This window comes from Lampetra planeri, chromosome 7, assembly GCF_965212315.1.
Source record: "Lampetra planeri chromosome 7, kcLamPlan1.2.h2, whole genome shotgun sequence".
Lineage (NCBI taxonomy): Eukaryota > Metazoa > Chordata > Hyperoartia > Petromyzontiformes > Petromyzontidae > Lampetra > Lampetra planeri.
In genome coordinates this window covers 11,066,520-11,093,215 of record NC_136113.1, presented here as the reverse complement: position 1 = coordinate 11,093,215, position 26,696 = coordinate 11,066,520, and the positions used below count along the sequence as shown (strand labels likewise).

Sequence of the window (26,696 nt, the reverse complement as noted above, 5' to 3'; positions counted from 1 at the left end):
GAGCGTCCAGACTCAGCGAGAAGGTTTGAGAAGGGGGGCGTGGCCTCGGTCCGTATATGGGATGCGCGGGAGACTCGGGGCTGTTGCAGTGGAGGGTCTCCGCCTGTCTGTCAAGTGAACGCGTCTTCAATAAAAGTGCCATCTCAAGAGAAGTGTGCCAAGTCGCCAGCCCCGCCCTCTTTCTTATTAACAATTCCTCCCCCCGCCCCCACTCCCCCCTCCTCCCCCCGCCCCCACTCCCCCCCTCCTCCCCCCGCCCCTCTCTCTCTTGACCCCGCCCACTGCCCCGGGAAGCCCCGCCCTTCGCACGGCACCCTGAGTAGAACACGTGGAAGCTGAAATCTTGACTTAAAGCTTCCGTGACTGCAGCAATTCATATTCTTTGGGTCTTTCGGTAAAGTCACGTAGATAGGTTCAAAGAAAATAACAAAAACATTTATTTCAACCTATCGACGTAACTTTACCGAAAGACCCCAAAAAATACGTGGAGGCTCAGATGATAATCATTTCGTACTGGAGACAAACCCCCCCCCACCCCATCTTTCCAAATGCTTTGGGGCACAGGGGGACTGCCGCCACTAGACCCTGGACGGACGTTTGGCAGCTTAGTCATGCCAACCTTGAAGAGATCGGTGCTTCTTGCGTCTCGAGATGGCTATAAAGTTGGGGAGGGGGGTAGTGATTGGCAATGGTTAACGGGTGAGTGGCTGATGCACCCCAGCGAATTTGGTTAATGAGTGAGCGATGTGGCCGCGACGCTTGTTAATGGGTGAGTGTGGCTCACGCGCACACGCGCGCATGACCGGGTGGGGCGAAGTGGCGACGTTTATGTTCCTCGGCTCTGCTAAAGTGCGGCAGCAGCAGCAGCACGGGGGCCACTGCGGCTCAAGAGAGACGACCCCCAGGCGCAAGACCACGGGGCTTCTGGCCACGCCGAAGGAGCCACCACCAGCAGCCAGAAGCCGCCACCAGCCACCAGCAGCCACCACCACCAGCCAAGAGCCACAGGAGCTACCAGGAGCCACCAGGAGCCACCACCAGCAGCCAGGAGCCACCAGGAGCCACCAGCAACAGCAGAAGCCACCACCACCAGCCACCACCACCAGCCAGGAGCCACAGGAGCCACCAGGAGCCACCACCAGCAGCCAGGAGCCACCAGGAGCCAACATCAGCCAGAAGCCACCAGGAGCCACCAGCACCAGCAGAAGCCACCACCAGCAGTCACCACCACCAGCCAGGAGCCACCAGGAGCCACCAGGAGCCACCAGGAGCCACCAGCAGCCAGGAGCCACCAGGAGCCACCAGGAGCCAGGAGATTCCCAGAAGCTGAGCCGGCACCCCCCCCACCGCCTTCGTTACCTGACCCGGAGTCACAATGCGACTCGCGTTGGTGCTCTGCGCTCTGCTTGGTATGTTTGTTTGTTTTCATTGCGTTTTACGCGCGCGCGTGCGTGTGTGTAGTGTGTGTGGTGTGTAGTGTGTGTGTTGTGTGTAGTGTGTGTGTGTAGTGTGGTGTGTATGTGTAGTGTGTGTAGTGTGTGGTGTGTGTGTGTAGTGTGTGTGTGTAGTGTAGTGCTATGTGTAGTGTGTGTGTAGGTGTAGTGTGTGTGTGTAGTGTGTGCGTGTAGTGTGTGTGTGTGGATTGGGAAGCTGTAGTGTAGCGGTTAGCGCGCTGCGCTATGAACCCGCTCACGGCCAACACCCAGTGACGATTATGTGAACCGGTCCTGGGCCTCCTGTAGGTCGGCTCAGCCTCAAATTAGTACCTGGCGCGGTGTAAACATCGCCACTGAGGAGACAAAGGCGGTCGGGCGTGGTGCTGGCCACCCACCCCCTCGTGTACCGTTCCGGCCTTCATAGGTGCTCGCTAACAGCACTTGCCCCTCCAGTCTGTCAAGACTATACGGGGATCTTTGTCTTTGTGGATTGGAGAGCGGTGGCGCATCGGTTAGCACAAACATGCGCACCCGGCCATCCCCGAGTTCGATCTCCGCACATGGCTAACGTCAGCGGGCGGCGCCGGTTATTTTTTGATATTTTTCCATTAAAACATTTCATCTGGATGATTATCCTCCCCCTTGGGTCGACTCCGCCTGAAGAGTGAGCGCCCCCCGATGCGGTTGGGTAAACGTCAGCGCTGGGGAGACAAAGGCGGCCGGACGTGGAGTTAGCAAAACCCCTCCATCGCGTGCCCTGCCGACCCTTCATGAGCGCTCGGCTTGGCAGCACGTGGCCCACCAGCCGACTCGAGGCCACGTGGGGCGTCGTCGTCGTCTTCTATGTAATGACGCGTGCGTTGTGTGTTATACCCGCCCCCCACCCCCGTGTTACCCCCCGTGCCCCCCCCCCCCGTGCCAGGCGTGACTCACGGCTACTTCAGGCAATGGACACGTGACACCAACTTCGGGAACGGCTCCAACTGGGAGGGCGGTCGCCCCCCCTGTGCCGCAGAGCGAGCCATCTTCCCCGCAGACGAGGTGTCCAGCCGTGCCCCTCCCTCCTACATCACTGGTTGGGCAGGGGTGGTGGGTGGTGGTGGTGGGTGGTAGTGGTGGGTGGTGAGTGGTGGTGGGTGGTGGGTGGTGATGGTGGGTGGTGGTGGTGGGTTGTGGTGGTGGGTGGTGGTGGGTGGTGGTGGTGGTGGGTGGTGGTGGTAGTGGGTGGTGGTGGTGGTAGTGGGTGGTGGTGGTGGTGGTAGTGGGTGGTAGTGGTGGGTGGTGAGTGGTGGTGGGTGGTGGTGGTGGGTGGTGGTGGGTGGTGGTGGTGGGTGCTGAGTGGTGGTTGTGGGTGCTGGGTGGTGGTGAGTGGTGGTGGGTGGTGGTGAGTGGTGGTGGTGGGTGGTGGTGAGTGGTGGTGGTGAGTGGTGGTGGTTGTGGGTGCTGGGTGGTGGTGGTGGTGGGTGGTGGTGGGTGCTGAGTGGTGGTGGGTGCTGAGTGGTGGTGGGTGGTGGTGGTAGGTGATGGTGGTGGGTGCAGGTGGTGGGTGGTGGTGTTGTTGAGTGGTGGTGGGTGCTGGGTGGTGGTGGGTGCTGGGTGGGTGGTGTTGGTGGTGGTGGTGGGACTGTTGCCCCCCCTGACAGCAGTCCACAGCGGGGTGCGTGGTCCCGGGGACAAATTCCACCATGCCCCCCCCCCCCAATCACACCGCCCCAATCACACCGCCACCCCGCAACGCCTTAAATGAAACTGCGAAGTACGAGGTGCTTCAAAAAATGTATTTTTTACACTTCTCTGAGAATTTGCAACAATACCACGAAAAAAGGGCTCTAAAGACCACCTGGAGAAGATTCCAGGCGCGCGTTGACAATGAACAAGTGGGATACTCTTTGACCTTTTGAAGCTATTAACATGACATTTGTTATCATGTTACAGTGCGTTATCCGTTCTGTTCCCATTGACAACGATAGACCCATATAAGTGTTAACATTTTGTTGAAGCACCTTGTATTACATCAAACACCGTGACGTCGAAGCGCGCTCCCCCCCGCCCCCCACCACCATCAAATCGCGGGGCCCAGGGCTGTCGCCCAGATTCGTCATGCACCTCGGGACAACGGCTCTGGGGTTGTGGGTGATGATGATGGTTGTTGGTTGGTCGGTAGAGCAGGGCGCGGCACGAGACAGGTAAACCCGATGTTAACAATGCACCCGCAATGTACTAATGACACTGGTCAACACACTTTTTCTGGCATAAGGTATTCCAACGGGTTTAAGGTAAGTTTGGGGTGCTGATTCCAAACCTGGCATCAGTTTTTGGCTATCACATCAGGTTTTTGAGATATGAAATATAGCATTTTCAATAAAAACTGCAGAATAAAAATATTAAATAGATGTGGATATCTACATAAAATGATATTATAAACACACTATCCTAAAAATACAGCACCATATTTTAACACTAAATCAGTCACTGACTCGCAACAACTTGCAATCATAAGTGACAGAGTTAATTTCGGGTAAAATCATTTAAAATGGGGTATGCCGATAGCATAAAATGAGATGTGATAAAGCAAATCTGAGATCAGATTTGGAATCAGCACCCTGAAATTAGTCTAAAACAGCTGCAAAAGTCCAGGCCAGAATTTTTGTTGTTGTTGACCAGTGTAATTGATCAATTGTGTAATGCACGGACGCACGCGTTTACAATGGGAACGCGCCTGCGAGCGCGTTTCGGTTGACGGTGACGCCGTTGCGGTCTCGTCGTGGGAAAGTCGAGGCCCCCCCCCCCACACAAGTGGGGAAGCCGCCGAGAGGCGAAGCGCCCTGCGTCTCTGTGATGAGCCTGATCGACACGTGTGCATGAAGCCACTGGTATTCATGACAAGCTTAAAATGTCAGTTTAACACGTAGGCTGTCGCGACCAATATCATCCATGATAGTTAGATCGAGATCTACGCGATCTAACCCCCGAAAAAGCCCCTCTATTATAGAAGTTAAAAATGTGATTCACTCTTTGAAAATTAATGTAACTAGACCCCAATTACTGGTGCCCTGTCCAGTTACCTATAGTACTGGTAGGAACCTCCTGGTTACACCAGCCCACAGGGGATTATTGTGTCCGTCCGTCCGTCGTGCAGGGAGGGGCTGGGTGGGGAGGGAGGGGCTGGGTGGGGAGGGGAGGGTGGGGAAGGGCTGGGTGGGGAGGGAGGGGCTGGGTGGGGAGGGTGGGGAGGGGCTGGGTGGGGAGGGTGGGGAGGGTCTGGGTGGGGAGGGTGGGGCTGGGTGGGGGTGGGAGGGGTGGGGCTGGGTGGGGAGGGGCTGGTCACCCCGTGGTGCCCTTATAAAACTCAACGTTTAACCTACTCACGCCGGCTTGTGCCCGTCCTCACAGTCGGGCATATTTGCGGAATACACCACGCCGCCGTTGACCCTGGCCATTGACCGAGCAACCCAACGTTCCTACCAGCTCCCTCCGCAGGAATGTGTTTTCCAGTGCCCTGTCCAGTTACCAGTAGTTACCAATGTCCCCTTGGCTGCAGCGTTTGTTGTTCTAAGACCCTGTGTCTGGTCACAAGGTCTGGTTCCAGGGCAGTTGCTCATCACGGAATGATTGTGTCAACCAAAGTATTGACATGCAGTGTTTAAAGCGACCTCAGCTCAAAACCATGTAGAGAGGCAGTGGGGCACCAGGTTGGCGAGATGTTAACTCCCTCGCCTGGTATGCAGGAGGCCGTGGGTTTGAACCTGACCATGACCCCTGATGTATATTTGGAGTTTGCGTGTTCTCCCCGTGGTCGTGTCGATTTTTCTCCGGGTCCTCCGGTTTTTCCCTCCACGTTTAGAAACATGCGTTTTAGAGTATTTGGCTGCTATAAAATTCCACGTATTAAACCACTTCGTTCAGCTATCATTTGTGGCCAGGTCACTTCTGCAAAAGAGCTGGTATAGCTCAGTGGGCCTTACCTGGTTAAATAAATAAATAATATTTTTAGCCTCACCAGCTGGTACCCATCCTGCATGTTGATGATAGTGGAGTTTCACGGTGGCGATGATTGATAGAGCTTAACTTTAACGATGATTGGGGTTATAATCGTAACTGTTTTATTTACCAGGTAAAAAAGCCCACTGAGCTATTAAACTCTTTTTCAGAGGCGACCTGGCCACACACCGAAGTGGCTGATGTCATACGTGGGAATTGATAGTCGCAGCGAAATGATCTCAACGTGGAGAAAAATCCACGCGACCACCACGGGGAGAGAGAACGTGCGGATTACAAACATACAACCACAGGCACCGCCAGGGTCCGGGATCGAACCTGCGACCTCCTGCGTATCAGGCGAGGGAGATATCGCTGCGGTGGCGAGATGTGTTAGGTACACTTTATGGAATTGCCTTTGTTGTTGGGAGATGATTGGGTCCATCTCTGCCACTAACCCAAGTGCCATGCTCTACCCACAGTCGGTCTCGGTGTACGTGGATGGCAGCTTCTCCATACTCGACATGGTAACGCTGCCCACCTCCTCATACTCCTCTTTTCCCACCCCACGTACTCGCCGAACACATGGAACAAAGACAAAGTCGCCCTGTAAATGTGTATAGCCTACATAGACTGCTGGCGTGTAGCTAGTAAATGCCAGCATGGCGCGCATGTTGAGGCGAGCCCTACTTCTGACCGCCTTTGTCTCCCCAATGGCGACGTTTACACACTGCACCAGGTACCCATTTGAGGCTGCATCGACCTAGGGGAGGCCCAGAACCGGTTCAAATATTCGTCACCAGTGTTGGTAGCCGTGAATGGGAATCGAACTCGGGTCGCCGGGTTCGTAGCGCAGTGCACTAACCGCTGCGCTACCGTTCCCACGTCTGCATACACAACACACGCACACAACACACACTGCATACACAACACACGCACACAGCACACACTGCATACACAACACACGCACACAACACACACTGCATACACAACACACGCACACAACACACACTGCATACACAACACACGCACACAGCACACACTGCATACACAACACACGCACACAACACACACTGCATACACAACACACGCACACAACACACACTGCATACACAACACACGCACACAGCACACACTGCATACACAACACACGCACACAACACACACTGCATACACAACAACCGCACACAGCACACACTGCATACAGAAAGCACACACGCACGCAGAGGCATTCGTCGCGCTGCCCTGATTATTCTCTTTCAAATGTCAAGTGACTCCCCCCGTTTAGAAACGCTCGTCTCCGTTCAGTTCACTGACTGATCGGTTCACGGACCGCTCGGTTCACTGACTGATCAGTTCACTAATTAATCAGTTCACGGACCGATCGGTTCACGGACCGATCGGTTCACGGACCGATCGAGGAGTTTCCACATTGCGACTCCGCGCGACCCCCGCTACCCCCTCCCCCGCCTGCTCCCGAAAAACCCGGTCAATGATTGAGCCTCATCGCGTGCCACGCCACCACCAGTGCCCCCCGTCACGTGCCTGCTTTAATGTGCGCTCGCAAACACAACGCGTGGTGTCACGGTGACGATGAGTCAACGCTGCAAGCCACGGGAGGTGGAGGCGAGTCTGCTGACGCGCGCATTAACCGGAGCCAACGATCAAATTGTGACTGGGTACCCATTTTAAGCTGAGTCAACCTAGGGGACGGCCCTAATACAAAAGACAAAGATCCCCCCGAAAGCTTTAACAGACTGTAGGGGCAAGTGCTGTTAGCGAGCACCGATGAAGGCCGGCACGGCACACGAGGGGGTGGGTGGCCAGCACCACGCCCGACCGCCTTTGTCTCCCCAGTGGCGACGTTTACTACACACTGCGCCAGCTACTCGTTTGAGGCTGAGTCGACCTACAATACACACGCAGAGCCACATATGCAAGCCGACACACATCCTCACTCCAACCCGACCTTTACCCATTATGATGACCTCGCCTGACCCCTACCCCCCCACCCCCCCACCAACAGCTCCTGCCGCTGAACTCGGAGCTGATCCTGGAAGAGGGTGCCACCCTGAGTGCCAGTGACGGCCGCAGCGACCCGCAAGCAGGATGCGTCGCGGGTACGGGACCTGAACCCCTCCACACCCTCCTCACTGCCTAAGTCCGTCGCCCATGTCGAATGGATCGCTCGCATCGCCTCCGCGTGCTGTCATCACGCGCTCTCTCTGAGTGTCACAGAGTCGTGTTGCCTCCCGCGTAGACCCGGCACCGCTGTTGTCTCCTAAGTGCCGTCTCTATCGCCCATGCTGTCTCCACGCTGCCTCTGTGTCACAGTCGTGCTTGCCCCTGAGATGTCCCATTGTGTCTCCACGCTGCCTCTGTGTCACAGTCGTGCTGCCCCTGAGATGTCCCATTGTGTCTCCACGCTGCCTCTGTGTCACAGTCGTGCTGCCCCTGAGATGTCCCATTGTGTTTCCACGCTGCCTCTGTGTCACAGTCGTGCTGCCCCTGAGATGTCCCATTGTGTCTCCACGCTGCCTTTGTGTCACAGTCGTGCTTGCCCCTGAGCTGTCCCCACGCTGTCCCCGTGCCTGCCACCCCCCCCCCCCCCCCCCCCGTTCTGTCCCCGCGCCGTCGCCTTCCGCAGGCGACGCGCACTTCGTGCCGCAGGCCGGGTGGTCGTGGCTGGACGCGCGCCTCTGGGCGACGGCGCGCTCGCGCGACGAGCTGCTGACCGGGCGGCCGCTGCCCACCGTGGACGTGGAGCGCGTCCCCTGCGCCGCCGACGACGTCGAATTCCGACCGCTCACCTCCTTCCGCGTGGGCCTCCAGCGGGGACCCTTCCAAGCTCGCTCGCTCTCCGTCATGGGAGAGGTGCTCGCGACACGTCGCGCGGCTGGCGGCGGTGGCGGTCGTGGGGGTGGTGCGGTCGCCGTGACGGTGCAACCGTGTCGGGGCTCACTGATCAGAGGGGCCCCAGGCGCTTAACTGTTTTCACTTGTTTTTTTGTTTGCGTTCTGATCGCAAGCATTGTGTTTGATGCAGACATGATTCCTTGCAAAAGGTTTCAGTTTGGTGTTTTAACATCTTGACACAGCTGTTTTGTTGCCAGAAAAAAGGGGAAAACCCCATTATCATATTTTAACTTAACTATTTTTATTTTAAATCTCGACTTGAAGCTTTCGTGACTGCAGGAATTCATATTCTTTGGGCCTTTTGGTAAAGTCACGTTAAAATATTAAAAACTACGACGTTTCGATTGCAACACAAGCGACCGTCATGTTTTTATCTTTCTTTCTCCACCTGATGACGATCGCTTGTGTTGCGATCGAAACGTCGTAGTTTTTTTGTAAATAAATGTTTACCTATCTACGTGACTGTACCGAAAACCCCAAAGAACATTTGTATTGTACCAGGTAACGCCCACTGAGCTGTATAGCTCTTCATTAGAGACCGGGCCACAGATGACAGCTCAACGAAGTGGCTTCTCACACTCCGACCGCGCGGCCCCTCGCTCTCGCCGCAGAACTTCTCGACGGAGGCGTCTCTGCGGAGCTACTTGCAGAGCCGCTCGGGGAAGCTGCAGTTCCACGGCGGCTCCGTCTCCGTGCAGCCCGACGGGACGTGCCTGGATCCCAGCGGCTGCCTGTGCGGGAACGACCGGGTGAGCGAATCCTGACCAGGCCCGGCTCCCTCCCAGCGTTGACAGCGACCCCTACAGGGGCGTTCACCTCCCTTCCCCGTAAACCACTTTACCTCCTCAACTCAACCTCACAAACACTTACAGGCGGCGGCATACCCGGCCACCGCCGCCGCCACTAGTCCGCCAGAAACTGACCGACGGCTCTGCCCGAATGTCCTCCCCTCCAGCACAGAGACCACATATGCTCGCGGCTCTACGGCACCGTGGAGGGGGGAGGCTGGCCGTGCCCCGAGCTCACCTGCCCCACGGGGCTCCTGGCGGAAGGGAACTGCTGCCCTGAGTGCGGTACGTGCTCGCGAGGGCCTCGCTCTGGGCCAAACTGTCGCAAGGGAAATGCTGTGGATGTATGGCATCAGTTGATGTGTGCACGTGAATTAAACCTGTGTGCATGCTTGTACTAAAATAAAATATATTTTTTTACCAGGTAAGGCCCACTGAGCTATATAGCTGTTTTCAGAAGAGACCTGGCCACAAATGATAGCTCGACGAAGTGGCTTATTACGTGGAAATGTATAACAGCCAAATACTCTAAACGCGTGTTTCTAAATGTGGAGAAAAATTGGACGACCCGGAGAAAAATCCACATGACCACGGGGAGAACATGCAAACTCCAAATATACAACAGGCGTCAGGATCGGAATCGAATCCACGACATGTATACCAGGCGAGGTAGTTAACATCTTGCCACCGTAAGCCTATACAATAATACTAATTTACAGCCATTCGTCGATCTACTGCCTTATTTAAGCCACATAGTGGCAATTATTATTAGGCTATAAGAATGGTCCTTAAAGGCAATTTAGACCGCGTAACATGAAGAGGACCTCACGCCAGATGGTGCTGGTGGTGATGAGACTGCGAGGCCCATGGAGGTTGTGTATTGATGATGATGCTGCTACAGATGCAGGGTTTGCATCCCAGTGAAGGCTGCGATGGTGATGCGTTGGTGGCATCGCTGGCATCCGACCTCTTGACCTCGTGATCTCCTCTAAATCTCACAGGTGCGTTGATGCGCTTGGAGTACAATGCCAAGTTCGACCTGGAGAATTATCGCAGCCGAATCATTCACAGCTTCCTGGGACTGGTGAGACAAGATCTGACGTTTCAGCTCCATCATCATCATCATCGTCATTGTCACCACCATCATGATCGCCACCATCTTCAACAATCAAAGTATTGATTGCTGAATCAAATCTCCATCCTGAATCGTAACAATCGAATCACTGCATGTAGTCAACGTTGTGTTTGACAGACGGCCTGCTGTAGTTTCACAGTAGGCAGAGATCTTTGACGTCCAATGTGAAGCAAATTCGAGTTCCAAGTTTAAAATTAGTTTTTACTCAAAGAGACCACAATAACCTCATTCGCAAGAGTGATCGGAGTCACATGACAAAAGCAATACAAACAAAGGAAGCAGATGGCACCCAGTATTTAACGGTTTTACGTACCCGCAGTGTTAATCCGGGGCGGTCTAACGGATTCGAACCGTCGCCCCGTGTCTTTTATCCGATGCTGGCAGGACGAGTTCAGGTCTGTGTGGATGGCGATGTCCAAGGTGCGGGGGGGCGCCGCCGCCGCTGCCGCCGCGATGGCGTCCGGGGGCGGCGGCGGCTGGGCGCGACTCCTGGGCCTGTTCGGCGAGGGCGCCGCGGCGGAGGAGCCGCACGTGCAGCTGCTGCTCACCGGCACGGACGGCGCGTCCGGCTCCGCGGACGCCGCCTTCGCCCTCGCCAGGGCCATCGTGGCCGACATCGACCGCTATGGCACGTGGCGCGCCAACGCGGAACCACGCGGCGGCGGCGTCGTCGTTAAAACCGCCCCTCTTTGTCGACCGCCGCTGCTCGATGAAAGAGGGGCCCTCCTCCTCTTTAGGCCACCGCCGTGCGTCCCGTGGGGGTTGTTGTTCGGCCGTATTGCGGCCACGCGGGCGCAGTTTGTGAATGCGGGGAGCGTGGACGTGGAAGCGCACGGAACGTACAGAACAACAGCCGGATTTCGCCGCAACGCTCTGCTGCTGTGATGTCGATGAAGCCTTTGCCCGGTCATCCGATGGCTGCACAAAAACTCTGGTCTGCCCCTCAGAATCCAGCTTATTCCAGGAATGAGCGCTTATTTAAATGTTGGTTTGATTGCGATCACCGCGACAGCAGAGCGTGCGGTGCAAAGGTGCAGCACCTCCTAGAGCGGATGAGATGCAATTTGCAGGACCCCCAGACGTAGTTCTGTGGGGTCAACTTTCGCTGGCACAACGTTGATGGTGCTCGCATTACCCTCGACCCGTTTCACCGTTGTGGCGGCGCGACGTTGGGAGCGCATTTTCGATACCATCGAGAGAACCACGTGGTTCCCTTCTGCTACTCCACGTGATGAGGGGTAAAGTCGCAAGCCCTGCAGTTGCTGCTCGCGCCACTGCTGACGGTGACCGAGAAAGCCCCGTTAGAGTGTACTTTGGCCTACTCTTCCCCACTGACCAGACGTCTTATACTGACCAGACGTCTTATAACGATGGAAGGGTAGGCCAAAGTATTGTGGGTGTACAAAATACACCACAAGATGAGGAGTTGGCCATTGTGCGCCAGGCATCATGGTCTAAATTTGCAAAATTTTAAAAGCACTTAACTGGGAAACACCACCGTTATCGTCCCTTACTACAGAAACTTGGCAGGGACCCTCCTGACAAAAAAGCCTTGGGTAAACGAGGCGAATAAAAAAAAAAGAATCAATAAGCTGGCAACAAAAAGCATTTGGAGAGAACAAAACAAAAACCTACTCGTCGCGTTTGGAGCTCGCCTCACGCTCGCCCTCCCTCCGTCCCCGCACCCCCCTCCCGTGCCACAGGTGAGAGCTACGGCGTGACGCACATCACCCTGCGCACCTCGGAGGCCGAACCCGTTCAGCCTGGGGGCTCCCCGGCGGTGCTGGGCATCGTGCTGGGCGCCCTGGCCCTCTTCATCGTCCTCATGGGCCTCTCCTACGCCGCGTACACCCTCCGCAAGCGCAGGTCCACAGCATGACACCCCTGTCATTACCTCCCGTGGCCACTAGTCCATTCACACTGCAGGCTGACACCCCTGTCATTACCTCCCGTGGCCACTAGTCCATTCGCACTGCAGGCTGACACCCCTGTCATTACCTCCCGTAGCCACTAGTGCACTCGCACTGCAGGCTGACACCCCTGTCATTACCTCCCGTGGCCACTAGTCCATTCGCACTGCAGGCTGACACCCCTGTCATTACCTCCCGTGGCCACTAGTGCACTCGCACTGCAGGCTGACTCCCCTGTTATTATGTCCCGTGGCCACTAGTCCATTCACACCGTAGGTTGACTCCTCTGTCATTACCTCCCGTGGCCACTAGTCCATTCGCACTGCAGGCTGACTCCCCTGTTATTACCTCCCGTGGCCACCAGTCCACTCGCACTGCAGGCTGACTCCCCCTGTCATTACCTCCCGTGGCCACTAGTCCATTCGCACCGCAGGCTGACTCCCCCTGTCATTACCTCCCGTGGCCACTAGTCCACTCGCACCATAGGCTGACTCCCCTGTCATTACCTCCCGTGGCCACTAGTCCATTCGCACCGCAGGCTGACTCCCCCTGTCATTACCTCCCGTGGCCACTAGTCCACTCACACCGTAGGCTGACTCCCCTGTCATTACCTCCCGTGGCCACTAGTCCATTCACACTGCAGGCTGACTTTCCTGTCATTACCTCCCGTGGCCACTAGTGCACTCGCACTGCAGGCTGACTCCCCCTGTCACTACCTCCCGTGGCCACCAGTCCACTCGCACTGCAGGCTGACTCCCCTGTCATTACCTCCCTTGGCCACTAGTGCATTCGCACTGCAGGCTGACTCCCCGGTCATTACCTCCCGTGGCCACTAGTCCACTCACACCGCATGTAGACTCTACTGGCCTTTCGTGAGGCACCCTGACGAGCGGCCCCCGACAATACACAAATGTGAAAACCCCCATCGTGCTGTCAAACCCAATTATTTCAAATGCGTGGCGGCCCTCTTATCGGCGAAAGTACCCTCCCACCCCCTCTGAAAATGAGTGAGGAACACTGCTCTAACATACATTCAGTACTAGCACCATCTATTGGTAGAAGTTGTGATGTTTTAGCATGACTTTATTGGGGATTTTTATTTACCGTCAGCTCTGACGAAAAGTGTCGTGTGGTTATGATGCCAAGAGTTTATCTTAATTTGTCGTGAGATAGATCAAAACATCTTTGGCCATCCACCCGTGGGTCACCTGTGGATCGCGATTCCACGGCATGAGACGCAGGCATTTCCACTCGGAGCTATCGGCAGAGGTCGCAAACGGGGTTTGATTCCTTACCCGTACCCGGCCGCACTAGGGTCGCAAACGGGTACCCTACCCGTACCCGGCCGGGTACGGGTAGGGTACGGGTATCGGGTACCTGATTGCGACCTCTGGGATGAAGCCATGTTGCAGGCGCGGGTGGGTTGATTCTAGGAACTTGAATTGTGCGAAGAGACAAGATGTTGGGAAATGAGTGAAAAACGGTTACTCACCAGTGACTCACGGCCTACCCGTACCCGTACCCGGCCGCAGCAGGGTCGCAAACGGTTACCCGTACCCGATCGGGTACGGGTAGCCGGGTATCGGGTAGGGTACGGGTATCGGGTACCCGGTTGCGACCTCTGGCTATCGGTGCTGCACCCTGTGTCGGGGAACTAATTCTGAGGCCGCTTCAACAGCAGTCCTCCGAACATCCACACGAGGAGCGCACCAGTAATGCCCGACAGCGAGTGCGCGTTGCGCGTTGCGTGGCTGTCGAGCCAAAACGTTTTAACTCTCAAGTGCTGAAATTCCGACAAATTGAAATCCATTTGGCTGAGACCATCGGCTCACTAGGCTCGAGAACCCCGTTTAACCATGGGTAGCTGCCTGGATTTGAACTCGGGTTCTTGACCTGGCCAGCTCAACGCTCTGACTGGAGTCCAGGGGCTTCTACACCAGCCCCTGGACCCAATTTCCTCGCACGCATCCCTCTCGCTCTCTCAACTCACCCCCCCCCCCCCCTTCTCTCACCCCAGGTTGCAGCAGGCGGAGCTGAGTGGGGGTGAGGTCAGCCAGGGGGTGGGTGAGGCCCCCGGGGGGCAGCTCGGACTCTGGGCCAGACTCTCGGCCGCCCTGGGCAGGAGTCCCCAGCCGGGGGCCGGGGACGGATTCGAGAACCCCATGTTTGATACCCCCATGCAGAAGGTGCCGTCCCTCCCACAACCCCCAACCCTCTACACACCCCCACCACACACCCCCACACCCCCTACACACCCCCACCACACACCCCCACACCCCCTACACACCCCCACCACACACCCCCACACCCCCTACACACCCCCACACAACCCCCACACAACCCCCACACCACCTACACACCCCCACACCACCTACACACCCCACACAACCCCCACACCACCTACACACCCCCACACAACCCCCACACCACCTACACACCCCCACACAACCCCCACACCACCTACACCCCCCCCCCCCCCCCCCCCACACAACCCCACACAACACCCACACCTACAAGACCCCCCACACACCCCACACACCCCACACCACACCACACTCCCCAAACCTCCCACACCCCACCACACCCCCCCACACACTCCCCAAACCCCACACCACCTACACCCCCCCCCCCCCCCACACAACCCCACACACACTCCCCAAACCCCACACCACCTACACCCCCCCCCCCCCACACAACCAACCCCACACAACACCCACACCTACAAGACCCCCCACACACCCCACACACCCCACACCACACCACACCCCCCCCCCCCCCATGCAGAGGCAACCTCTACCCTTTATCAAATTCAGCTTCATCATTGCCTACTTTATAATCCGTTCCATCATAATCATCAGTTCTATAATCAACTGCACTATCATAATCAGTTCCATCATTATCATCAGCGCTGTCAGCGATACAACATCAAGATCATCATCACAAGCAGCGGCGGTAGCGCCTTGCCTGCAGGACCGGAAGAGTGTAATCGGTGTCTGTCGTAGCCGACTGCAATAGTCTGCCGTGGTGTAGTCATTGTCCTAGTTGTGGTTTAAATCACAGTGCTGCCCTCTGCAGTGTGAACACTCAAAGTGACTCCCATCATACAACGGTCTCCCATCTCCACGCGCTGCCAATGTCCCATGTTCTAGTTTCCCCGTGTCCCCGTATCCCCGTGTTCTAGTTTCCCCGTGTCCCCGTGTCCCCATGTCCCCATGTCCCATGTTCTAGTTTCCCCATGTCCCTGTGTCTCACGTCCCCACGTGCCGTGTCCCTGCAGGGTCTGTACGGCCTCTACTCCGAAGAGAACGTGGAGCCCACGGCTCCCCGTGTCAGCGGCACGTGCTTCACCAACCCCGTGTACGCGGAGAGTGAGGCGCATTAGGCCGATCTGTCCCGACCCGACCGAACCCCACCGGACCTGACCATGCTCAGCTTTCTGCCGATCAGTCCCAACCTGCACGACGCAACTCAATCTGACCCTGATCTGACCCCCTACCCAGTCCGATCTGACCCTACCCAGTCCGAACTGACCCTACCCAAGAAAAGCCGCAGTGTGGTCTCCGTGCCCAAATCATGGATCCTACCCTATGTACGACTCTGCCCATTTCCATCATTCACCGGCAGGATCTGAGATGTTCGTCACGTGGCTGCTCCTGGAGCCGCCCACTGGCTCACTCACCAGACCTCCGTATGAACATAGAGACACAACGCCCATCAACGGCCCCACACCGTGCGAGAGAAAAATGCAACCCATCCCTTACCCGACCCTGTCCGGTCTGACCTGACCGGGGCCGTAGCCACGTGTTCGGCACGGACCCTGGTGCAAGAGATGACTCGGCGCCTTCCCGTTCAATTTCGCTCCCTCGCCGTAGCCCGTCGCCTGGGCTCCCTGCAGCCTGTGGGCTCTGACACCGGCACACTCGATGGCTCCGCTACTGGAGCCGACCCAATCCATCTCAACACAGCTCGCGTGCGATTCAACGCAAGGGACCGCAGAAGTTTACACGCCACGAGTGATGATTGCAGCACCAGTATTTACCTGATCGTGCTAAGGAGCACACCACACTTGTGCACAGTAACACGTGAGATATCCTTGATCCCGTGCGTGTGCTTTTAAAAAATATTTTACCGAAGCTCATTCATCTTTTAAATTATCGGTGGGATTACCTCGATTGCAACGTTAGTCTCCAACACCGGTCTTTGATGAAGGAAACATTTGTTTGGAAAATGTGTTTTTTACACGTTTAATCTCCAAATTAGAAAGTTAAATCAAGTCCTAACTAAACCACTGGCTTGATGTACCTTTCAAAGTGCCTCGTTGGTGTGGTCATATTTTTAAAGCCAGGATATGTTGGTGATGGCTCATGCGAGAACGAAGGCATATCGGATCCAGTGCCGGATGAAGCTAGTGCGGGGCCTGTAGCACATGTTATAAAGGGGCCCGAAATGTATTTTAAAAAACACACAAATATTAAAACACGTTTTTACTTGCATAGTAAAATAATTGTCTTTTTTCATTTGCTATACAGCCAGATAATACGACAAATCTCTAACCTTAAACACCCAGTCGTTCGTAAATGTAGAAGGCAGTATAGTACTATAGTCATAGAGCAAGTGCAGAATCACTGAACCGGAATTGATAGCTTGAAAGCATTTAGCGCGGGGCCCTTGAACGTGCGGGGCCCGTAGCGTTATGTAGCTACTTTTGCTCCTGGGATAATCCGGCACTGATAGATTCTGGGTTATTTCCATGCAATGGCTGAGTGGGTGAGGCTTCGTCGGCCAAGCTTAAATGCAGGGTTTGCCCTGGTGTAATTTAATTCAAGGATTGGGGTAAATGTTAAAGTCACTGACTATGAATGTCGTTAACCCAAGAAAGCCTCAAGATATCCCAACCTCTTTTTTTAAGGAGGAGGAGGTACCTACACTGGGATGTTTGGCCCATTTCATTCTAAGGATTGTTTGGCATCTCCGTTTACCCAGCATCAGTGCTGTCGAGATGAGGCCCGGAGCAGCGGTCACCCAACATTTTTTTTGGACACGCGCACCGTCATCGTCACCGTCAACCCCTTCGCCCAACACCTTCCACCAAAATCACACTTTCCAAAATAAAAACGACTGAAAAAGCGCTGCGAAATGTCGATTTTTAAAAAATCCCATTGAAAACAACGAACTTCCTTTTGCATTGCCGGAGCAGTGAAAAATATTTATTAAAATCTGGTGTCCTGTGACTATCACGGGGACTGCTACAGTTGCCACGGCCTTGCGGAGCACCCCCGGGTTGCGCCCCCTTGCGCCCAGGCCGCGTGCGGGCCTCGTGTGCAACCGAGAACGAAGATTTCCCGGCGGCGGCGGCGGCCTCTGCAACTTGCAGGAAGGGTTGAGCGGGGGGGGGGGGGCAAGTCTGGTTGTGTGGGGGGGGGTGCACGGGGGAGGGAAATGGAGGGGGGGAGGAAGTCACGCGAGCAGTGGCAGAGCCATTTCCTGACGTCAATCGGATCCCTGCCGGGCGCGTCGTGTGTTATAACAGGCGCGTTCCACGTTTGGGGACCGTCCATAAATGACGTCACGCACCTAGGTGGGGGGGGGGGGTCAGACATTTGTGACGATGTGTGTGTGACGAGGGGGGGGGTGAGAAATGTGACGTCACATCAAAATGCGCAACTTTGAATAAATATAGACAACACGTTCTACTTAATTAAATAGACTTTTTAATGTTTCCTCCTACAACATCAGAGTGCAGCGCCACATTAAATACGTACTACAATGACAATAGTTTAAAGCGATTTGAAGTTTTTTTTCGGGGGGGGAGGGGACAGCTTTGTGACGTCATATTTGAGGGGGGGGTCTGACTTTTTGTAACGCCGTGTGACGAAGGGGGGGGGGGTCAAAAATCGTCCAAAATCGCGTGACGTCATTTATGGACGGCCCCTTATGTGAAAGGTGTTCCCGAATGGATGTACCGCGTTATAGCCAAAGCGCGTTATAGTGCGCACACGTGTTAAGCGACGACTTACTGCGTTTGTGGCAACGAAATCTGGCTTTGTCTTTTCGCACCCGCCATAGGAATGTGGCATTTCCACCACTGGCTCACGTGCCGAGCCAGGAGACGAATGCCGTACATACTCCTTGACTAGATCACATTCCTCGTGAGAACACATCATGAGTTCATCGTCAGCATGGACAAGTAATACATTTTCAACCTCGTGTAAATCCACTGCTGGATGACGGCCTCTCCGAGCCCTGACCATTTCCGATACCACTCGCCACTGATGGTAGCCGTGACCCTGGCATCAAACCTATGTCGCCAGGTTCATAGCGCAGTGCGCTAACCACTGCTCCCCCGCTCCATCCATGCCACGCAGAACAATTTTTTTTTACCAAACCTCTCGGTCTCTCCACGTGGGAATTCAACATTTTTAAGTCCATCAGCATCTGGGTTTTCCAGCTCAATGATACCCAATAGTATTTGTTTCAACAGCGAATGCTGGCGGTCGAAAAGTGGCCGTACCATAGTTCTCCAGACGGCAAACAGAAAAAATGTTCACTCCAGCTGCTCCGTCCGTATGGATCAAGTGCGGCGGTGGCGGCGGCGGGGCAATGTTGCAAGTTGACATTGTTCTAGCGCAACAGTTGCTGGATCGGTTTCTATCTTTTGGGTCTCATCAGCCTACTAACCATGCTGATGAGACCCAAAAGATAGAAACCGATCCAGCAACTGTTGCGCTAGAACAATGTCAACTGTCGCCAGGTCCAACCCAGCTTAAATATACGCTCCAAGCTTGGTGGTGTTTCATTCTTCACCTGAGGACGGCTGCTTGCGTTGTGGCCGAAACGTCGTGAGAATTATTTTATTATGTTTTATTTTCATTATTTTATTATTTCCCTTCTACGTGACTTTACCGAAAGAACCAAGAAGATGAATCCCTGCAGTCACGAAAGCTTTAAATCGAAATTCAATGTCAACTTGTAACATACCAAACAGGTCTCACCGTGTGTGGAACACTCTCGCCAAGTGGGTCTCATCAGCCTAAAACCACAGGGAGGCGATCTCTCTGCCTCGAAACAGATTAATCGAATCACCTAAGAAAGGTCACGAGTGTACGACGTTTGGTTATATCATTGCTGTACAAGCGGAATTACAAACGGAGTTTCCAATACGGTGCGGTGACGATGACGGACGCGCTTTGCTCCGTCAATAGCTGCGCGATGATCACGCAGCAAATGTGTTGAAATGGGCCATCGTCCATCAGTAGAGGAGGTCTCCACCAATCAGAACCAATTATTCTCGTGCCACGATGAAGGGCCATCGCCTGAGAGGCAGTGTTGTTGACAAATGCGCTGAGCTGTTCCATGTGTTTACGGTAAGTGCACGCGTGGGTCCGCTCCTCCGGATCAACAACACACGACAAACACCACGTGGCAGCGTGGAGGCGCTGCTGCTGTTCGTGCTGCTCAGCCGTGTTCTGCGCTCGACGTTTTTGCTTCTTGGAGTCTCTCAGTGCAACGAGAAAACCGAGCATCTCTCGTCGCAAATGAAAGATGGAGTTCGCTTGTTTTACCAACTTCGTTGCTCTGTGGGTCCACCGTGCGCCACCTCCATCACCAATTCCTCTCAGCCCTTCCTCCTTGCCCCCACCGCTCCCCCCATCCCTCCCTGCACCCTCCCCTACCTCCCTCCAGCACCCCCTCCCTCCCGAAAAGCCGCCACCACTAATCCGGCGCGACTCGCTGCTCCCGATCGTGGCTGGGGATTTCCCCATGATGACGGATCGTGGATGGGGATTGCCCCATCACGACGGTGAACCGCGGGCGAGATAGGTGGGGACGCGACGCGCGCAACCGCGTGCTTTCCCGCGCCGCCGATTGACAAATCCCGGTCCCTCTATAAAACCGCGGCGTTCGCGCTCAGAGGGAACAAGCAAACGCAAGCGAGACACTCGGCACGGGTGCCCAAGAGCCCCCCGCCGCACGCGCCGCGCCGCGCCCTCACCCTCCGAGTTGCAGGGCGAGGCCATCGGCGGCCATGGGAACGCTGAACGGGAGGCGGCACCGCCGTGGAGCCGACGCGTTCCGCGTGGCGCTCATGGGGTGCCTGCTGGGGTTCGGGCTGAGCAAGGGACCGGGGGCCGCGCGTGTGCGTCCAAGTGCTGACCCTGGCAACGGCCCGATTGTCGGTCCAGACGATGGCCCGGGTACCGACCTCTCAAGCGCGGCGCTCAACCTCATGGGTCGGGGCCTGACGCGCTTCCCTTCGGATCTCCCCTCGGGCACCGTCGACGCTCTCCTCTCCTTCAACAGCATCTCTCGCCTCTCCGCCGCATCCTCGCCGCCGGCACCCGCGCCCCGCCTGCGCACGCTTCTGCTGGGCTATCAGACGGGGCCTCGGGGCCTCTCCGTGGAGCGCGGCGCGTTCCTCAACGCGCCTGGCCTGCGCGCCCTGGACCTGGGCGGTAACTCGGGCCTGCGGCTCGAGGAGGAAGCTCTCGAGGGGCTGACGGAGCTGCGCTCGCTCAGCCTCGACCACTGCGACCTCGGGGACGATGTCCTCGCGGGCCCTCTGCTCGGCCCGGCCGCGTCTCTGGAGAAACTCGACCTGAGCGGGAACCTCCTCCGCCACGTGCGCGTGGGCGCGTGGGCCCGGCGACACTTCGCCTCCTCGCTGCGCCACCTCAACCTGAAGCGCAACCGCCTGGAGCAGATCTGCGCGGGGGACCTGGACAACCTGAGCGGCGCCAGGCTCCAGGTCCTCGATCTCTCGTCCAACCGGCGTCTCTACGACGCGGTCGGCTTCGACTGGGCCTCCTGCGGGAACCCCCTGGCCAACGTGAGCGTGGAGACCCTGGACATCTCCTCCACGGGGATGGGCAGCGGCCGAGGGGATCAGCTCGGGGGCCTCGCCGCGTTCTTCGGCGCCGTGCGCGGCGCGGCGATCAGCGCGCTCGTCATGAGCAGGATGAGCGGATTCGGTCGCTCCCTGGGCTTCAGGAACTTCCACGACCCGGGCCCCGACTTCTTCAAGCCGCTCGGCCAGTCGGGCCTCCTGAGGCTGGACGCGTCCCACAACCGCGTGGTCAAACTGGGGGCCTCGCTCTTCGCGGGCCTCCGCGACCTCCGCGTGCTGGACCTGAGCTTCAACATGATCCAGGAGATCGAGGCGGGCGCTTTCGCGGGCCTCCAGAGCCTACAGGAGCTGCGCCTGTCGCACAACGCCCTCGGCTTCCTCTCCACCGACGCCCTCTCCAGCCTGGAGGGCAGCCGCCACTCCTTGCGTTCACTCGACCTGAGCCGAAACTTCCTGGGCGCCGTGCAGGGCGGCGCGCTGTCCCTGCTGGGCGCGCTCACGGCGCTCAACCTCAGCGACAACGCCCTCTCCGAGGTGCCCGTCGCCTCCCTGCCGCGCCTCGCGTCGCTGGCACTCGACAGGAACCGGCTGCGGAGCGCGTGGGGAGTGGAGCGCATCTCGGCCGAGCTCGCGCTGCTGGACTTGTCCTCCAACCGGCTGGAGGACGCGGGCGAGCTGTGGAGGGCGGCGCGCCTGCCCAGGCTGCGCGTGCTGTCGCTGGCGCGCAACCCGATGTCTCGGTGCCATCCCCAGGGCGGAGGCGCCACCACCACCACGTCCGTCAGCAGCAGCAACAGCAGCCTGCGTATCCTGGACCTGTCCCACACGCCGGGGCTGGGTGCCGCGCTCAGCAGCAGCCGCGGTGCCTGCGACTTCCCTTTCCGCGCGATGAGCTCCCTGCGCGTTTTGTTGCTGGGCCACAGCGGGCTCGGCTCCCTGCCAGACGGCTTCCTGGAGGGGCTCGGCGCCCTGTCTCACCTGAATCTGGCCGGCAACCGACTCCAGCGCCTGTCCCCCGCCGCCCTGCGGCAACTGAGCTCTTTGGAGACGTTGGACGTGTCCGAAAACCGGCTGAGCGCCATCGGAGCCGCCACGGAACCGCAGGCGGCGTCTGCCCTGCCGGCGCGTACACAGATACGGCTGGGAGATAACCCCTTCCACTGCGACTGCGAGCTCCTGCAGGATGCCCTGGGGGTGGGGGGCGACGCCCTGCAAGCGCTGCTGCAGGGACGCGGGGAGGGCGTCCCGCGCTGCGCCTCCCCGCGCCGATACGAGGGACAATCTGTGCGCACAGCCATGCGCCACGGCAATTGCACCGTGCCTCACCACGACGCCCTGCGGTGATTCTTAGAGGCGGGGGCCTCAGTGGCACCACGACGCCCTGCGGTGATTCTTAGAGGCGGGGGTCTCAGTGGCACCACGACGCCCTGCGGTGATTCTTAGAGGCGGAGGTCTCAGTGGCACCACGACGCCCTGCGGTGATTCTTAGAGGCGGAGGTCTCAGTGGCACCACGACGCCCTGCGGTGATTCTTAGAGGCGGGGGTCTCAGTGGCACCACGACGCCCTGCGGTGATTCTTAGAGGCGGGGGTCTCAGTGGCACCACGACGCCCTGCGGTGATTCTTAGAGGCGGGGGTCTCAGTGGCACCACGACGCCCTGCGGTGATTCTTAGAGGCGGGGGTCTCAGTGGCACCACGACGCCCTGCGGTGATTCTTAGAGGCGGGGGCCTCAGTGGCACCACGACGCCCTGCGGTGATTCTTAGAGGCGGGGGTCTCAGTGGCACCACGACGCCCTGCGGTGATTCTTAGAGGCGGAGGTCTCAGTGGCACCACAACGCCCTGCGGTGATTCTTAGAGGCGGGGGTCTCAGTGGCACCACGACGCCCTGCGGTGATTCTTAGAGGCGGGGGTCTCAGTGGCACCACGACGCCCTGCAGTGCTTCTTACTTGCACCCAGGTGGGGCAAACACAAAGTGTAGCCCGGTCTTCGACCTCTCCACCCCAGGGTTTTGTCCCCAGGCAGCAAAGTCAGACGTGCAGGTGGGATGCTGAGAGGGTGCCCCGTCCCTTTGTTAAACTTCGGGGTGAGCCGGTGCCGGATTATCTTCGTAGCAAAAGTAGCTACATATGCTACGGGCCCCGCACCTTCAAGGGTCCCGCGCTAGATGCTTTCAAGCTATCAATTCCGGTTCAGTGATTCTGCACTTGCTCTATTACTACAGTACTATACTGCCTTCAACTTTTATGAACGACTGGGTGTTCAAGGTTAGTAATTTGTCGTAATATCCGGCTGTATAGCAAAAGAAAAAATACAATTACTTAACTATGCAAATGAAAAAAAATACGTGTTTTTGTTTGTTATTTAGGGCCCCTTTATCACATATGCTACAGGCCCCGCACTAGCTTAATCCGGCACTGGGGTGAGCCCATTGTGGGGCCATGCCCATGGCATCAGGGAAGACGCATCTGGTATAGGGCGTAATGCAGTGGCTTTTAACCGGGGGTGCACGCACCCCCTGGGAGTACGAGAACCAAAGGCGTGCAGGCTGCAGTAAATATTAAGAACCACTTGTGTTAATGCATGAGGGGGGAAGACGCCGGGACAAGCAACGGTCTAAAGAGGCCCAGCCAATCCCAGATCGTGGGACAGCTGAAGTGAATGCGTCTCCACGTGCGTGCGGCTCTCCCAAATTCAAGGGTACATTGATGGACAGATGTTGGGGCGAAATGAAGGTTGAGAAACATGAATGCCCCCCCCCCCCAATCAGGGGAAATTGGCCCTCGTGCTTACAGGACTAAGGGGCCGTCCATAAATGACGTCACGCGATTTTGGAAGATTTTTGACTCCCCCCCCCTTGTCACACGGCGTCACAAAAAGTCAGACCCCCCCTCAAATATGACGTTACAAAGCTCTCCCCCGCCCCCCAAAAAAAAAAACATGCTTCAAATCGCTTTAAACTATTGTCATTGTAGTGCGTGTTTAATGTGGCGCTGTAGGAGAAAACATTAAAACGTCTATTTAATTAAGTAGAACGTGTTTGTCTATATTTATTTAAAGTTGCGCATTTTGATGTGACGTCACATTTCTCAAACCCCCCCCCCCACCCCTCATCACACATCGTCACAAATGTCTGACCCCCCCCCCCCCCTAGGTGCGTGACGTCATTTATGGACGGCCCCTAAGTAAGTTTCGTGTCTCCCCTTGTCCCGCGGGGGGCCCTGTCGCGTCTGCGGTGGGACGTTACGGCGTCCAGCAGGGAGAGAGGTTTCGAGTGAGCCAGAGCTGGGAGCAGAGGTCCTAGAGGTGGAGTTCACATCCCGACACCGTGACGCCGTCTGTCTCTGTCTGTCCGTGGCCACGCGTTCCCTGGTGCAGGGAGAGGTTTGTGCCCAGTTCGAGTACATTGCCGCACTTCCCTGTCGACAAGTGGTTTTTTTTTGCGTGGAAATCATTTCCCAAATCTCAGTCCCCCGTGTGCTCATTTGCTGCCGAACCGGAACAAGGCGCCCACAGAGACCTCGGTGTGGGTTGTCCTCCAACGCGCAAGTCCCGGCAAACGGCGAGAATTATACAATAATTATACAATAAACGTCCTTTGTTGTTAACTTGAGCAAATTGTGTGCGGTCTCTCCAGTGTCGGGTTAAGCTAGTGCGGGGTCTGTATCATATGCTAATAAAGGGGCCCTAAATAAAAAAAATGAAAACACGTTTTTAACTTGTGTCGTGACATAGAGTAGTAGCATAGCGCTGGTTGCTGGCAGGAAAGGAGATCTGTGGCGTACGGCAGCCCTGGCGTCAGCAGGCCAGGTGATTGATACTCCAGAGGGGAAGGTTCTATGGGTTAGGGTACAGAAGGGGCACACCAAGAACTCGCTGGTAGGTTCCAGAAGGGGGCGTGTCCGGGAGCGGAGCGAGGCCGCGCTGACAGTATAAGAGGGGCCCCTGTAGGGGACATCGGGAGCTGTTGTGTGGAGTGGGATCCCCGTGCTGCTGCTGATGTCTTCGTCACCGTTCTTCTCGTCGTCTTCACCGTCATTCCCGTCGTCGTCTTCGTCTTCACCATCTCGGGGCGCTACCAGTCAGGCAGCCCTACCAACTGTCCTGGCTGAGTAGCGTCGCTGGCAATAGACGGACTGATTATTAAGCGTGTTAACTCCGATGGTGCGTGTTAATAAAAAAGTGCCTCCAAGTCTTATCGTCTCCGAGTCGGTCACTAAACCTGCATAGTAAAGTAATTGTATTTTTTTTTACTTGCTATACGGCCAGATAATACGACAAATCGCTAACCTTAAACACCCAGTCGTTCATAAAAGTTGAAGGCGGTATAGTACTATAGTAATAGAGCAAGTGCAGAATCACTGAACCGGAATTGATAGCTCGAAAGAATTTAGCGCGGGGCCTTTGAAAGTGCGGGGCCCGTAGCATTATGTAGCTACTTGTGCTACTAGGGTAATCCGGCACTGGGTGTGTTTTTTTAACCCGGGTGGAAAAGATTGAAACTCGGCGTCAGCAGTTCGGCGAGTTCAGTCGGAGAAAGCCGCGTTCGGGACGTGGAACTCGGTGCGCGCGTTCCCGTTTAATTGGCGCCGCAGCGCCACCTCGCGGACCTCTCCGCGCCGTGAAACCCCCAAGTTCATTGGGGGGATCGGACTCCTTCGAATCGATCTTGAGGTTCTTTGTCGCGGGGGTTCTCTCGGTTGCTTGGGCTACTGCCAGCGAGAGCGTCAGATCGCGAAATGTTGACTACCTCGCCTGGTATGCAAGGAGGCCGTGGGTTCGATCTAGATCCAATTCCTGGCGCATTTATATTTGGAGTTTGCGTGTTCTCTGCGTGATCGGGGGAATTCTCCTACAGGTCCTCTGTTTTTCCCCTCCACATTTAGAATCAGCATGCGTTTTAGACACTTTTAGCGTAGTTTGGCTTATAAGCCAATTCGCTGAGCTATCATTTGTGCCCAGGTCGCTGGTAAAATTTTTAATATATAAAATATTTCTTTATACAGGGCGCTTCAAAAAAATGTTAACACTTACATGCGACTATCGTTTTTGATGTATAAAGAACGGAGAATGCACTGTCACATGATAACAAATTGTGTGTTAACAGCTTCAAAAAGTCTCCCACTTGTTCGCCATCATTGTCAACGCCCGCCTGGAATCTTCTCCAGGTGGTCTCCAGAGCTCGGAGGGCACCTTTCTTCGTGGCATTGTTGCAAATTCTCAGAGAAGCGTTAACATTTTTTTGAAGCACTCCTGTACCACTTCAGTTCAGTAATTCCCGGAGCGGATTTCGTCGCTTGGGGCAAGAGCGTCACCTCGTGGGAAATGAGGGCGGAGGTGGCCTGAAGCGGAGCCCGAGGGCGCCGTTCGCTCAGGGCTGATCGCCGTGATAAGCCACTCGTCTCGGGGTGGTGAAGGTGCCGAACGTCCATCACGGACAGCGGAGTGGAGGAACACTGCAACACCGCGGCGCCGTGTCTCTCTCTAGCACGAGCACCGCGCTCCTGGGTCTCTCATGGCGATGCCTCGAAACGGGTGGCTTTGGGGCCGTCCATAAATGACGTCACGCACCTGGGGAGGTTCCTACCAGTATAATCTACGCAATATATCTTGGAAACTGGCTGGCCTCTACCAGAGAGGGCCTCCTTTAAGGCCCTGTCTCCAGAGGTGTGGACTCGAGTCATGTGAC

The 26,696-nt window shown here is 56.3% G+C and overlaps 2 protein-coding genes across 2 annotated transcripts; both read left to right on the top strand.

Annotated features, from left to right (window-relative positions):
- Positions 1 to 472: 472 nt before the first annotated feature.
- Positions 473 to 17,289, top strand: AMN (amnion associated transmembrane protein). Its single transcript, XM_078596331.1, has 12 exons — positions 473 to 1,409; positions 2,359 to 2,477; positions 5,897 to 5,941; positions 7,441 to 7,534; positions 8,062 to 8,288; positions 8,941 to 9,078; positions 9,285 to 9,402; positions 10,119 to 10,201; positions 10,637 to 10,880; positions 11,956 to 12,118; positions 14,180 to 14,348; positions 15,440 to 17,289. Exons 1-12 carry the CDS (start codon positions 1,376 to 1,378, stop codon positions 15,542 to 15,544), a joined length of 1,539 nt encoding a protein of 512 aa, XP_078452457.1. The 5' UTR covers positions 473 to 1,375; the 3' UTR covers positions 15,545 to 17,289.
- A 2,671-nt stretch (positions 17,290 to 19,960) lies between these two features.
- Positions 19,961 to 24,725, top strand: LOC144719956 (toll-like receptor 5). The gene has a single exon (XM_078596330.1). The coding sequence runs from the start codon at positions 20,189 to 20,191 to the stop codon at positions 22,349 to 22,351; it is 2,163 nt and encodes a 720-aa protein (XP_078452456.1). The 5' UTR covers positions 19,961 to 20,188; the 3' UTR covers positions 22,352 to 24,725.
- The last annotated feature ends 1,971 nt before the right edge of the window (positions 24,726 to 26,696 follow it).